The sequence below is a fragment of the Carassius auratus genome, chromosome 17 (assembly GCF_003368295.1).
Source record: "Carassius auratus strain Wakin chromosome 17, ASM336829v1, whole genome shotgun sequence".
In the NCBI taxonomy this organism is placed as follows: domain Eukaryota; kingdom Metazoa; phylum Chordata; class Actinopteri; order Cypriniformes; family Cyprinidae; genus Carassius; species Carassius auratus.
Genome location: NC_039259.1, coordinates 8,480,387 through 8,494,440, shown reverse-complemented (window position 1 = coordinate 8,494,440; position 14,054 = coordinate 8,480,387). Strand labels below are relative to the sequence as shown.

Genomic DNA, 14,054 nt, shown 5'->3' with positions numbered 1-14,054 from the left:
GTTTATACACATTTAGCATAATCAAATCTGCACAGGGCTCATAGCAGTCTGCGAATATAATTTTTATGTAGAGACATCACTGTCACTCTGTGCCCTTCTCCCAGATCACTGTGATTGGACGATACGGCAGCACTAATGCCCGGGCTAAAATCCCATTGGGTTTCTATTACGGCCACACCTATATCCTGCCATGGGAAAGTGAATTGAAGCTGATGCATGATCCTCTGAGGGGAGAGAGCGAAGCTGCCAGTCAGCCAGATCTGGATCAGCATTTGTCAATGATGGTGGCCCTGCAGGAGGACATTCAGTGCAGGTCAGTGAGGCTGAAAAGCTGCCAATGGCGTTCAATATTTTAAATGACATGCTACTGCTACCATTCAAAATTTTGGGATCAGCAAGATTTTGATTTTACTCTTATAGGTATAATCTGGCCTGTCATCGACTTGAGACGCTACTTCAGAACATCGATCTGCCACCTCTTAACAGCGCTAACAATGCTCAGTACTTCCTGCGCAAGCCCGATAAAGCAGTTGAAGAGGATTCCCGTGTTTTCTCTGCTTACCAAGACTGCATTCAGCTCCAGCTGCAGCTCAACCTGGCTCACCACGCTGTCCAGAGGTTGCGCGTGTCTCTCGGAGCCACACGGAAACACCTGCCCGAGAGCTACGACCCCAGAGAGCTGGTCCAGAAATCTTCTACGGAGCAGCTCCGAACTATCATCAGATACCTACTGGACACACTGCTCAGCCTGCTGCACTGCTGTAATGGTGAGGGAGGGAACCTTTCCCAACACCACCTCACTTTTTTTCAAATTACATTACATTTGAAATGCCCTTTTAGCATTTCTTTAGTTTAAATGCCAGAATGAATGGTTTCCCTCTCTCTCTCTCTCTCTCTCTCTCTCTCACTCGCTCAGGTCACTCTGTGCCCTCAGTGTTGCAGAACACGTTTCACGCCCAGGCGTGTGAGGAGCTCTTTAAGCAGCTGTGCATCAGCGGAACTCCTAAGATCCGTCTGCATGCTGGTCTGCTGCTGGTGCAGCTGTGTGGAGGCGAGAGGTGGTGGGGCCAGTTCCTGTCCAACGTCCTTCAGGAGCTCTACAACTCTGAGCAGTCGCTTATCTTTCCTCAGGACAGGTAACACAAACAACACACTCTTGCAGAAGTTGGATAGCATTATCAGAACTATTCCTAAAGGATACTCTGGCCTCAAGTCTTTTCATTTCCTCAGGGTTTTTATGTTGCTGTCCTGTATTGGCCAAAGATCTTTGAGTAACAGTGGGGTTCTGGAGGGTTTGTTGAACCTTCTGGACACACTGTTATCCCCTCTGCAACAAACTAGTGCAGCACAGCACCGCAGGACAGAAGGTGAATGTTTGAGAAAGAGTTTTGTTTGTAATGTGTGTCTATGTGCGTTTATGGTTTTGGTACAGATTTGTATGTGTTTATAGGCGTGTTGGATATCCCCATGATCAGCTGGGTGGTCATGCTGGTCTCTCGACTGCTCGACTATGTGGCCAGTGTGGAAGATGAAGCCTCTGCAGCCAAGAAACCTCTAGGGGTTAAAGACCGAGAAAGATCTTTCACAGGTATAATGATTAAACTTGGTCAAGTATTACAACTGAAAATCCACTGTTTTTGTAGTTAACTTTAAAATGTTTTGTATGTTTCTAAAGTCTTTTATGCTCACCAAGACTCTTTTAACGGTAATGTGCATCCTCTTTCCAATCTACCAGGGAACCAGTGGAGTTTCATAAACAACAGTCTGCAGTCTCAGAACCCAAGCAGATCCGCCAAAGGCAACAACAGCAGTTTAGATCGTCTATATTCACGCAAGATCCGCAAACAGCTAGTCCACCATAAACAGGTACATGTGTCTCGCACAAACATCCTGTGCTCATATAATGTTTTCCTCATCATGTATAGTGTGGGTGTTGATCAGTTCTCCTTTCACTGCAGCAGTTGAATTTATTGAAAGCCAAACAGAAGGCTTTAGTAGAGCAAATCGAGAAAGAGAAAATCCAGAGCAACAAAGGCTCTTCCTACAAGCTGCTGGTGGAGCAGGCCAAACTCAAACAAGCCACGTCCAAGGTGAGAATCCAAACTTTTGTTTAACTCCTTATCCCTTAGTGCTGGGTGTGGAACAGCATTAAGGGCAGCCTTTGAACAGATTGTAACATTAACCCTGTTGTCCTTGTTTCCCCCAGCACTTTAAAGATCTGATCCGATTGAGGCGGACAGCCGAATGGCCACGCTCCACCTTGGACTCAGAGGCATCGGTGGCAAAAGAGACCCCTGAGGTGGAGCTCCTTCCCTTCACGCTGTCTCATGAGCGCTGCATCTGCGTCGTCCAGAAGCTCGCTCTCTTCCTCCTCTCCATGGACTTTACCTGTCACGCAGACCTGCTGCTGTTCGTCTGCAAGGTGCAACATACTTTTCGACTCACAGAAAGGGAAAAAAGTGCTTGTTTTGAAAGCTATTAAATTTTGATCCATTAAAAGGTTTAGTACCATTAAAAGGTTTTGGGGTCGGTTACATTTGACTTTAAACCTTTGGACGACAGTGTTTTGTTATTGACCATATCTATCTCAATTGTTCTAAATGAATCTCCTTCGCCTGCTCAGGTGTTGGCCAGAATAGCAAATGCAACACGACCCACAATCCACCTGTGTGAGGTGGTTTCAGAACAGCAGCTGGAGAGGTTACTGCTGTTACTGGTGGGAACAGACTTTAACCGTGGGGACATCTCATGGGGCGGAGCCTGGGCCCAGTATTCGCTCACCTGCATGCTGCAGGACATCATTGCAGGTGTGTGTGTTTTAGGTTTGAAAAGATGTTCTCAGCGGTCCATCGCCTGTCATACATGTTTTATATTAAGATGTTGTCATCTGTTTGCAGGAGAACTGTTGTCTCCAGTGTGTATGGATGGGATGGAGGGGGCGGGGGCAGATGAGGCCGGTGCCGCCTCTTCCTCTGTAGTATTGGATTCCGATGACTCGCTCCCCCAGCCGACCCCCATCCCACTGGTGGATACCATCGATGAGCCTCTGGGACCCGATATCATCGCAGGTACACCTGGGACATCATCCTCTGTGTTCCAAAGTGCGTTGGTAACCCCGTCCGAATAGCACGTCACCTCACACGGACCCCCACCTTTCTTTTGTTTCTGATGTTTATTTGTTTTTTTTCCTCTCTTAGAATGAGCTGCATGTATATTTGCATTGTGTTTGTAATAGAGGTATAATGCAGTGGACAGAAGGTTGGAACAGTGCAGATGATTTTGACTCTAAATACAAGCAAAACCTGTAGCTGCTGGTGATTTTATCATTGGTTTAAATTTGTCACAACTCATTCAAAATGGGTAGGGATGCACGATCGTGATTTTTCAAGGCCGATTCCGATACCGATTTTTTACAAGCAAACTAGCCGATACCGATAAATTTATTATTTTATTTTTTTAAGCAACAAACAAGAAAGAAGGAAAGTGTGCATAAACAAGATGTTTATTTGGCATTTAATAGGCCAAACTGGCTTTTGGCTATTGAAAACAATAACCATAACCATCTGAAATTAACAGCAGTAACTGCACAGTAAGTAGCCTACATTCAATACAAACATAGATGGTACAGACATTAGCATTTTTTTTTTTTTTGTATTTTGTAATTGGGTTGAAACCACGTAGAATTGGCCTTAAATGAAAAGATTAACTGTAACCATGTGAAATTAAAGGCAATAACTGCATAATTCTACAGTCTAAACACCACAAATAACACACATTCAATAAGATGTTTCTTAATCAGCATTCAGTATTTTAGTTTTTAAATTTGGTTTAAAAAAAAAAAAAAGGTGTTCACCAGTTAGACTAAATAAAAGTATGCTATATAAATACATTATTCCAAAATGTTAAAATCAAAAAATGTTGGTTTAATAAAACAAAGATGCAAAGTGTTTCATTCATCCAATTAAAAAATGATTCACATATTTGTTTCTTGAGCCAATGAAAAATAAATAACTATTGTCTCAAGTTAAAAAATAGATGTGAATCATTACCCTAAAAGGTTTTAATTGGATGAATAAAACCCTTTTTTTTTCATTGTGCTGCAGCAGGTGATTTTTAAATCAAATTAAGTCTATGTAATTTTAAGGTAAAATAAAAATAATCATCCTATACAGAACTGACGTTTACATCTAGCTTTTCAAATGTGTATGCAAGTTCTTCTTTACAAAAAAAAATTCAGTTTAGTCCGTTTAATTTCTCATCCAACAAGCGAGAAGTTGTGCTGAACACCCCTTCACTGTCTCCGCTTGGACGGGGCTTGGACAGGTACAGTACGCTCGCGCAGCTTCAGTGTGCGCAGGAAATGGACTCATATTTTGTGCGCCAGTACAACAACGGCTGTTCGCCTGTGCCTCAGCCATGTAGCTCTACTGAATAACTGCCCTAGTCCTGCGCACAGATTTCAAAATACTTCCACACAGATGACATAGAGAATTATTATAATGTAGTCTGTGCACGCGGGCGCACTTCTGGAAAAATCGTCCGAAAAAGACCAAAAACCAGCCAATTGCCGATCACGTTTTTTAAGCAAAAACCGTCAGGTTCCGATTTATTGCTGATCAACCGGTGCATCCCTATATCCCTGTCAACGATCCACTGTTCTGGCACCCTGTCTTTCTGAGAGGAGTTTTGATGGCCGGACGTCCTAAAGACAGGCTGTCTGTGTAGTTGCTTCTCTTGGTACACTGCTCTTGCAATATTAAACATCTTTTCGTTGCCCAAAGGTGCTCCTCAACTGTCATCTTTGGAAAAAGATAAAGACATTGACTTTGACTTGCTACAAGACTTGATGGATGTTGATATTGATCCTTTAGATATTGATTTGGAAAAAGATCCACTCGCCGCCAAGGTTTTTAAGGTATGGACTTTGTTCTCATTATCTTTTCCTTTTTTTTTTCTCTTTCAGCATTTGGGGTGTAATGGTTAAAACTTCTCATGGTTCTGTGGTAACTGTTTTATTTTAGTACATTGCTAGAGTATGGGCTGTTTTGACCTGTATGCTCTTGACTTTCTCAAATCCATCCAATTACTCATTTTCTTTTCAAATAAACTTTATGATCACAATTGCTGGAAAATACAGCACACCGCTTACAGACATTTACATTGTGAAGTGTCTGAAAGTACAGTGATTTAGTGACAGAAAATAACCGTAATTACTATTGAAAGCAAACACATTATAATTCACACACAACATTTATTTAAACCTGTATTAAGAACCCTGGCAAGTGAACTGTTTCACCCCTATACTGCATGTGTTGTGTAATCAAAGATTAGTAGTAAAAGTTTGATTGTATGGTTTACACAAAGCCAATATTTTAACCCCGTTTCAAGTAAAGTATTTTTCAGTTTTTCTCAGAGACAAGTATCTGAGATTGTTTTCGTTTTTTTTGTTCTTTATGTTCTCCCTCGCAGCCGATCAGCAGTACCTGGTACGATTACTGGGGTGCTGACTACGGCTCTTACAGTTATAACCCCTACACTGGGGGTGTGGGCATACCCGTGTCCAAACCCCCTGCGGCTGCCACCACAGAGAAGCCTGGATCTCAGAACCTCTCCGTGTCTGTGTCTCAGGGTGAGAAGTAAAAGAAATCAATAAAATAAAAAGTATCTAATAAAAGTATAATAAAATCTGAGTGCTGAAATCCTTGAATTTTTCTCCCAGCACTGGACGCTCGACTGGAGGTGGGATTAGAACAGCAGGCCGAACTCATGCTGAAGATGATGGCAACACTGGAGGCAGATGCAATATTGCAGGCGCTAACATCCACATCTCCATCTGGTACAAACACAAAATCATGTGTACAGGGTTCCTACGGTAAAAGAAAATCAGAAGGAAATTATATTCATTTGTTTGTTATTTATGTATTATTTCCAACATTGTAAAAGTTGTCCATTTATTAATCAAATATTGAATAGTGTATAATGAGCATACATTTTTCAATGTCAGACTCAGTTCTAAAACATTCCTTTTTTGTAGAAATTGATCATTTATGAGGTTTACAATTCATCAAATTCATTTTCTGGTGATTGCAGATAAAATGTTACTGGTGTAAAGGTGTGGGAACCCTGTTTTTAAGTTTTGTTTTTTTTTCATGAAATGATTTGACTAGTATCGTCCTTTCTCTTCATTATCATTTGTTCCTCTTCTGTGTCAGTGGCCCAGTCTGCAAATGGGACAGATGACTCTCTTTTGCGTGGGGGGTTCCACAGCTCTCCCCCCAGCAGCTGTCTGATGGTACAACCCTCTTCCATTCCCATGTTGAGCACTTGCTTCAACAAACTTTTCTCTTTATTGCAAGTGCATCATGTTCAGGTACGGGCAACGTCTGGTTTTGTCACTTCTATTAACTGAGTTTCCCCTAAAATCTAACCTTGGCATATTTAATTTATTAATTTCTTTTTTTTTTACAAAAGGTTATTAGAAGTTACACAATGACAGCATCTTTAACTCTTTGTCTGTCTAGTTGGAGTCTTTGCTGCAGCTGTGGTTGACGCTGAGTTTGAGTTCCTGCTCTGGAGGTTCAGAGGAGAGCGGCTCAGACATCTTTCTCTTTAACTCCAGCAGAGTGCCCACAATCCCCCTTAACCAAGGTGTGACATCCACCAAATGATAGAACACTTTGATCTGTGGAAATTATTAGCGTATTTTTTGAGGAGCTTGGATTGTTGATGGCAGAGTTTCTACAGGATCTTAAATTGAACAGTTGGTGTTGTGTGTTACTACAAATAAGGATCCAACTAGTAACCTGCTGGAATCATTTTTTCAAACTTTAAAAAGTGTTAGTCTCACTAGCTACGGTTACCTACACCCAAATGATCTATGCCTATAATTAACTACAATTCTTGTCTCTCTCAGCCTCCATCACCAGTTTCCTGTCAGTGCTGGCCTGGTACCCCAACACTTCTCTGAGAACATGGTGTCTTGTCCTGCACAGTCTCACCCTCATGACCAATATGCCTGGTAGTGGTGAGTATCTAAATGGCCAAGCCTGGTATTAGGGCTGCACGATGTGTCGTTTAAGCATCTATATCGCGATGTACGAATCCACGATAGTCACATCGCAGGATGTGCGATGTAGGCTGTCGTAGTTGATCCATTATTCATTAACCGTACGGGCCAGCTGCTCCCCGGCCCTTGACGAATGTGATTCGTGGATTCATTTCGCAGTTTAACCATAATAGAGTGAAAGTTTATAATTTGCATGTGTTTTTAAGTCCTGTCAATTTAACAGGGCGCATAAAAGAATGAGCAGAGGGAGAGCGAGAGAGCCCTGGCCATGCGCGCATGCTCATCTTCACCGTCTTCAAACAACACGAGCGCTGTCTTGCTCTCTCTCCCTCACGCATATTTATCAAAATCAATGGACACGATGGTGTCGAAAAAAAAAAAAAAAAAAAAAACACAACTATCCAGTGATGATGTTTTCTTTGTCAAATCTTGTGCGATATCCTAAACTGCAGAGATAATTACACAACGCGTTCCGTACATGTCTGATTCGCGAACTAATGATTCCTTTGAACCGATTCAATTTAATGAATGGTTTAAACAACTGACCTGTCCAACACTGAACTCTTTGAATTGATGTATTAAAAAATTCTCTAACGCTTTACAATAATGTTCTATTTATTAAACTATTTAACTACATTATTAAACATTTACTATTACTAAACTGCACTTTTACAACATTGTTAATTTCAACATTTAGGCTATAGCCTTCATTGTTGAAATCAAAAGTTGTACAGTATTTGTTAAATAGTTAATGCACAGTGAAGTAACATTACTAAACAATGAACAGCTGTGTTTTCATAAACAAAGATTAATAAATATAGCAACAAAAGTAAGTTCATGTTAGTTAATATGTTAACAATTCAAACCATATCCTAAAGTTACAAACAAATAGTTTACTCTAATTTAAATAATACTCTGATGTTTGAATAATTTAAAATTAGAATGTAAGTGTGGTCACCCCATTTTTGTTTGTAAGAAAAAATTTGTTTAGATTTCATATCGCAATATATATTGCAGAAAAATAAAATATTGCAATATCATTATTTTCCCAATATCGTGCAGCCCTACCTGGTATTGTTCCTGAGATGTGTGGGTTTTCCCACAGGAAGACCTGCATTTCTATACATGTGGGTTTTCTCTTCGGGAATCCCGCCAGCTCAGCAGATCCGTGTTGTGTTGCACCTCTACAACCTTATTATAGAAGCAGACAGTCTGGTGACACACTTTCGGATTAACTCCACCGATAATGTGTTTGTTGCATCTGTAGCCTCCAGCAGTGGGATGGGTGTGCAGGAGAGCACAGCCCAGCAGATGGTGTCTGACCCCACACTTGTGCACGTTCTTGTGCGTTTCCTGTCTGGAGGAAACCCTCACGGCACCAGCCAGCACAGCTCACAGGTATTCAGCTTAATGAAGAGTACACGCATGCCTGGTTTCATGATGATATATTTAAAAAAATGCCTCACATACTCCTTTCCATCTCTCTTTCCAGGTCGGCCCCACTGCAACACAAGCCTTGCAGGAATTTTTAACCAGGTTGCAGGTGCACCTGTCCTCGACATGTCCACAGATGTTCAGCGAATTTCTGCTTAAACTGTTGCACATCCTGTCTACGGAGAGGTAGATGATTAATTCAACATTTACGTAATTAAACTGGTGCTCGTTTAAAATGATTTTATTTGTTTTTCATCTGCTTCTAGGGGTCCATTCCAGTCTGGTCAGGGTCCATTAGATGCACAGGTGAAGCTTTTGGAGTTCACCCTGGAGCAGAACTTTGAGGTGGTTTCTGTGACCACCATCTTGGCTGTCATCGAATCAATCACTTTTCTGGTTCACCACTACATCACTTGTTCAGATAAGGTGGTCTCACGCAGCGGTTCTGACAGTTCTGTGGGCGCTCGTGCCTGTTTCGGTGGCCTGTTCGCCAATATCATCCGCCCTGGCGATGCTAAGGCTGTGTGTGGTGAGACCACACGAGACCAGCTGATGTTTGACCTTCTAAAGCTAGTCAATGCTTTGGTGATGCTGCCGCTGTCAGGTGATCGGGAGTTCAGTGGGAGGCTGCCTCCAGCCGGTGGTGCCACTGACAGCGTTTCAGATGAAGAAAAAGTGTGTGGAAGCAAAGAGTGTGGGGCGGCGGGTACAGCACAGCACCAGGGGCCCGCTGCGGGTGTGGCAGACCTGGTTTTGGCCAATCAGCAGATTATGAGTCAGATCTTGTCGGCATTGGGGCAGTGCAACAGCAGCGCCATGGCCATGATAATTGGTATGGAAATGTATTTTAAATTAATAAAATATTAGTAAAAAGTTATATTATATTACATTTAGTGCTGGGCAATGATTAATCAAATCAAAAAATAAAAGTTTTTGTTTATATAATGTATGTGTGTGTGTTTTGTGTATATGTATGTATATATATATTTATAAAGACACACACAAACACTATTTAGTTTGATCATATTTATATTATTATATATAAATATATTTAATTTATAAACCGAGCACATTTTTCTTAAATCTATACATGCATGCATGTGTATTCATATATACATAATAAATATGCACCATACACACTCATATATTATGTACACAAAAATGTTTGAATGCGATTAATCATTTCCCAGCACTAATTATATTATATAATTCATATACATTATATTAGTGTCCCAAAGATTAAATGCATTTTTTCTCTCTCTCTTTCTAGGTGCTAGTGGGCTTCACTTAACCAAACATGAGAACTTTCATGGTGGGCTGGATGCCATCTCCGTGGGTGATGGCCTCTTCACCATCTTGACTACTTTGAGTAAAAGAGCCACATCCGTGCAGGTCATGCTCCAGCCCATTCTCACCTACATGGCCTGTGGGTATATGGGCCGACAGGTAAGACTCGTCACACACAAAATGGTCAGTGGTATAATCTAGCATGTTATGGACCTAAAAAAATAAATAAAAATGAACACATTAAATCATTTTCACATTCTAGAGAATAGACATGCAGTATAAAAAGAATGTCATTGCACCTTGTCAGTGTTAAGTGTTTTTTTTTTAAATATATTTTACAGGGATCTCTATCAACTTGTCAGCTCTCTGAGCCTTTACTGTGGTTTATTTTGAGAGTGCTTGACACCAGCGAGGCTTTGAAAGCCTTCCATGACATGGGTATGCCAACACTAACACTTGATAAAGATATACAACTTAGTTTGAGCTGGTCTGTATGTTCTGACTCTGTGTGTGTGTGTGTGGATTTAGGTGGCGTGCAGCTCATCTGTAACAACATGGTCACCAGCACACGAGCCATTGTGAACACTGCACGCAGCATGGTGTCCACTATCATGAAGTTTCTGGACTCTGGGCCTGGTAAAGCAGCAGATGGCAGCTTGAAAGCACGAGTGCTTACCTCAGAACCAGACAATGCAGAAGGATTGCACAACTTCGCCCCTCTTGGTACAGAAAGCATGCTTTGAATCATAAATAAACGTCTATATAAGTATTCAAATGTATTTATATTAATAGTTTATGCTGTTCTCTTGCAGGCACCATCACCTCTAGCAGTCCCACAGCACAGCCAGCGGAGGTGCTGCTGCAGGCCACCCCCCCACATCGACGGGCCCGTTCTGCCGCTTGGTCCTACATATTCCTTCCTGAAGAGGCCTGGTGCGATCTCACAATCCACCTGCCTGCTGCCGTTCTGCTAAAGGAGATTCACATACAGCCGCACCTGGCATCCCTTGCTAGTGAGTGTGCACACACAGTGCAATATTATTGATCCCCACTTGACACAGCAGTATATTTTATCTGGCCCATATATGAAACTTTTCATACTATTAAGGACGAGCCTAAGATCATTTTTAAAGTATTATTTTTCTCTTTCTTTCCCAGCATGTCCATCCTCCGTGTCTGTGGAGATCAGTGCAGATGGTGTAAACATGCTTCCCCTGTCAACCCCAGTCATCACTAGTGGTCTCACATACATTAAATTCCAGCTGGTAAAGGCAGAGGTGGCATCTGCCGTGTGTTTGAGGTTGCACCGGCCACGGGACGCCAGCACACTGGGCCTCTCACAGATTAAGCTCTTGGGGCTGACTGCTTTTGGAAACACTTCCTCTGCCACTGTAAACAATCCTTTCCTGCCCTCTGAGGACCAGGTCTCTAAAACCAGGTATAGGAAATCATTAGTGACATCTAGAATAATCGTAGTGGTTTTATTTCCTGTTTCAGGCCTTTTTACAGACATTTACATTTTCCTTTCTTTCTTTCTTTCTTTCTTTCTTTCTTTCTTTCTTTCTTTCTTTCTTTCTTTCTTTCTTTCTCAGCATTGGGTGGTTACGGTTGCTGCACCATTGTTTGACTCATGTTTCGGATCTGGAGGCCATGATGGCCAGCGCTGCTGCTCCCACAGCAAACCTCCTGCAGACCTGCGCCGCCCTCCTCATGTCCCCATACTGCGGGATGCACTCGCCCAACATTGAGGCGGTGCTGGTGAAAATCGGCCTTCAGTCCACACGCATAGGCCTCAAACTCATTGACATCTTGCTGCGTAACTGTGCTGCTTCCGGCACTGATTTGGCCAGTAAGACTATAAAGATTGTTTCTCATTAATGCCTGACTGCTATTCGAATGTCAAGCAATATCACACTGATTTGTGTTATGTGTCAATTCGGAGAGTTTCAGTTTGTTCATCCCTTTAATGATCTGACATGATGAATTTGTTGGGCTTTCCTTTTTTTTGTTGTAGATCTAAATAGTCCGCTGCTCTTTGGGAGGTTAAATGGCCTGTCATCAGACTCAACTATAGATATTCTCTACCAGCTAGGCACCACTCAGGACCCCGGTACAAAAGATAGGTCTGTTCTTTACATCATAATGGGAAATTCAGTCTTACAGCTATAGTGATTCGTGATGTCATGGATTATGTTTGTGATTGTGTGATAGGATCCAGGCTCTGCTACAGTGGGTGTGTGATTCGTCCCGGGTTGCTGCCCTGAAGCAGAGTTCTCCGTCGAGCTATATGGGTCCGAGCGCTCCTCCCTCACGGGAATATGGGTTGCTCATGCCGTCCCCGTCACATCTGCACTGCGTGGCCTCCGTCTTATGGCACAGTTATGAGCTGCCTGTGGACTACGACTTGCCCGGTCTGCTCAACAGAGAGCTTTTCGAGTGAGTCTGCAAGCACACTATCCTTTTACAGTCTTTCGATTCAAAATGTTCAAGGAAAGTTTTGGATGAATGCATGTTTATGCCCGAGGTGCATTTTGGTGCTCTGCACTGGGAAAGGCTGAAAGTACATATTCCCCGTATTCTTCTATATTTCATTCTCTCTTCAGGTATGAATGCTTAATGCATACCGAGTAGAACAAAGTAAAACAACCTTTGCTGTGTACGTGGAGCAAATAAAACAGTGGCAGCCTTTCCCAATAACAATTCGGTGCATAAGTAAATCATGAGGCTGTTTTTAGGCAATCTGAATTATTAACTCAAGAGTTTCTTGTCTTTTTCTCTGTCTGTTATAGGTTGTTGTACAACTGGTCGATGTCTTTGTCCTCTAACATGGTTTTAAAGAAGGCTGTGGACAGCCTGCTTTGTTCCATGTGCCATATCCACCCTAGTTACTTTTCTCTGCTCATGTCCTGGATGGGAATTGTGGCTCCCACTGCTGCCCAGACAAATGCACAGAACCGTATGGCCATGACGGACGATGGCAAGAAGCAGCATGATTTAAACAGTGCCGCATCCCTCACAGATGACTCCAAACATGCAAGGACACCAGTAACTGTGCCCACCTCGCTCTCAGAAAGCCAGTTGGTGACCCTGGCAGCTGCATCCCAGTCTCCTGGTGCCATCCAGCAGCTGTTGGACTCTGGTCTGCCTTCCTTGCTTGTTCGCAGCTTAGCCGACCTTTGCTGCAACCTGTTGGTCAACGCAGACCTTCCCTTGCCTGCTGGGTTCTCTGGACAGGCAGAGAGACGCTCATACTCACACAACCAACCCTCGTCATCCTCAGCAAACAGGCCGCCGCTGTCTCCTGAGCTGGCAGCGCCCGTATTGCGGTTTCTAACGGAAGTAGGAAACAGTCACACAATGAAGGACTGGTTGGGTGGGCCAGAAGTGAACCCACTCTGGACAGCACTGCTGTTTCTCCTGTGTCACTCTAGTTCCAGTGGGGCTGCTAATGCCAGTGCAAACAGTGGCAGCAACAGAAGTATTTCTGGGCACAGTGCATCACCCAGCACCTCACACGCCAGCGCTGCACCTCACACATCAGGGGCGTCTTACTCACTGGTGTCAACGACCCGCAGCAGTGGACTCACCACCCAACAGAGGACATCCATTGAGAATGCCGCAGTGGCTTTTTTCCTGCAGTGCATCTCCTGCCATCCAAACAACCAGAGGCTAATGGCACAGGTGTGTTTGGGGCGCTTTTTTGAGTCTCATTTGATGTTTTTCATAGATAATGAAGTAAATCTAACTATATACACATTATATAAAACACACTAAATATATTTACACACACACACACACACACACATATAAATGTATATATTTATTTTACCTCATTTAATTTATATTAATACCAGAATAAATTATTCCAAGATTAGCATCAAGAAATGTATATTCACATTATATGTATTGAACAATAGTATAATTTCTATATTATTAATTCCATAATTTATTTGTATAATGCTTTTTGTGTCCTTTCCAGAGCGGCTTTACAGAAAATCATATTGTTATGTCTATAATGCATAACTATAGAGCAAGTTTTAGGGCAGGGTGATATGGTGAAATATAACAGTGATACAAGTGATATCTATTTTTCTTTGTTTGTAAAGGTTCTGTGTGAGCTGTTCCAGTCAGCTCCTCAGAGAGGGAACGTCCCGGTCTCAGGGAACATTTCTGGATTTATACGTCGACTCTTCCTACAACTCATGCTCGAAGACGAGAAAGTTACTGTCTTCCTTCAGTCTCCCTGTCCGGTAGGTGATCACACACA

At 42.5% G+C, this 14,054-nt stretch overlaps 1 protein-coding gene across 7 annotated transcripts in view; it reads left to right on the top strand.

Moving 5' to 3' along the window:
- Nucleotides 1-14,054, top strand: part of birc6 (baculoviral IAP repeat containing 6) — an 89,015-nt gene that overhangs the window by 26,490 nt on the left and 48,471 nt on the right. For 2 of the 7 annotated variants that reach the window (XM_026285579.1, XM_026285578.1), the window contains exons 28-56: nt 105-313; nt 421-767; nt 917-1,136; nt 1,231-1,367; nt 1,451-1,588; nt 1,736-1,866; nt 1,959-2,090; nt 2,207-2,422; nt 2,624-2,807; nt 2,898-3,068; nt 4,782-4,915; nt 5,470-5,629; nt 5,720-5,836; nt 6,213-6,370; nt 6,522-6,648; nt 6,914-7,024; nt 8,334-8,464; nt 8,559-8,686; nt 8,767-9,332; nt 9,771-9,946; nt 10,129-10,225; nt 10,316-10,510; nt 10,600-10,800; nt 10,946-11,225; nt 11,380-11,636; nt 11,802-11,910; nt 11,999-12,223; nt 12,577-13,468; nt 13,894-14,037. In XM_026285579.1, coding sequence (XP_026141364.1) covers nt 105-313; nt 421-767; nt 917-1,136; nt 1,231-1,367; nt 1,451-1,588; nt 1,736-1,866; nt 1,959-2,090; nt 2,207-2,422; nt 2,624-2,807; nt 2,898-3,068; nt 4,782-4,915; nt 5,470-5,629; nt 5,720-5,836; nt 6,213-6,370; nt 6,522-6,648; nt 6,914-7,024; nt 8,334-8,464; nt 8,559-8,686; nt 8,767-9,332; nt 9,771-9,946; nt 10,129-10,225; nt 10,316-10,510; nt 10,600-10,800; nt 10,946-11,225; nt 11,380-11,636; nt 11,802-11,910; nt 11,999-12,223; nt 12,577-13,468; nt 13,894-14,037 — 6,093 coding nt within the window. Of the gene's footprint in view, nt 1-104; nt 314-420; nt 768-916; nt 1,137-1,230; nt 1,368-1,450; nt 1,589-1,735; nt 1,867-1,958; nt 2,091-2,206; nt 2,423-2,623; nt 2,808-2,897; nt 3,102-4,781; nt 4,916-5,469; nt 5,630-5,719; nt 5,837-6,212; nt 6,371-6,521; nt 6,649-6,913; nt 7,025-8,333; nt 8,465-8,558; nt 8,687-8,766; nt 9,333-9,770; nt 9,947-10,128; nt 10,226-10,315; nt 10,511-10,599; nt 10,801-10,945; nt 11,226-11,379; nt 11,637-11,801; nt 11,911-11,998; nt 12,224-12,576; nt 13,469-13,893; nt 14,038-14,054 lie in introns of all 7 variants that reach the window. The other 5 variants (XM_026285577.1, XM_026285575.1, XM_026285576.1 and 2 more) reach the window with 4 other exon arrangements.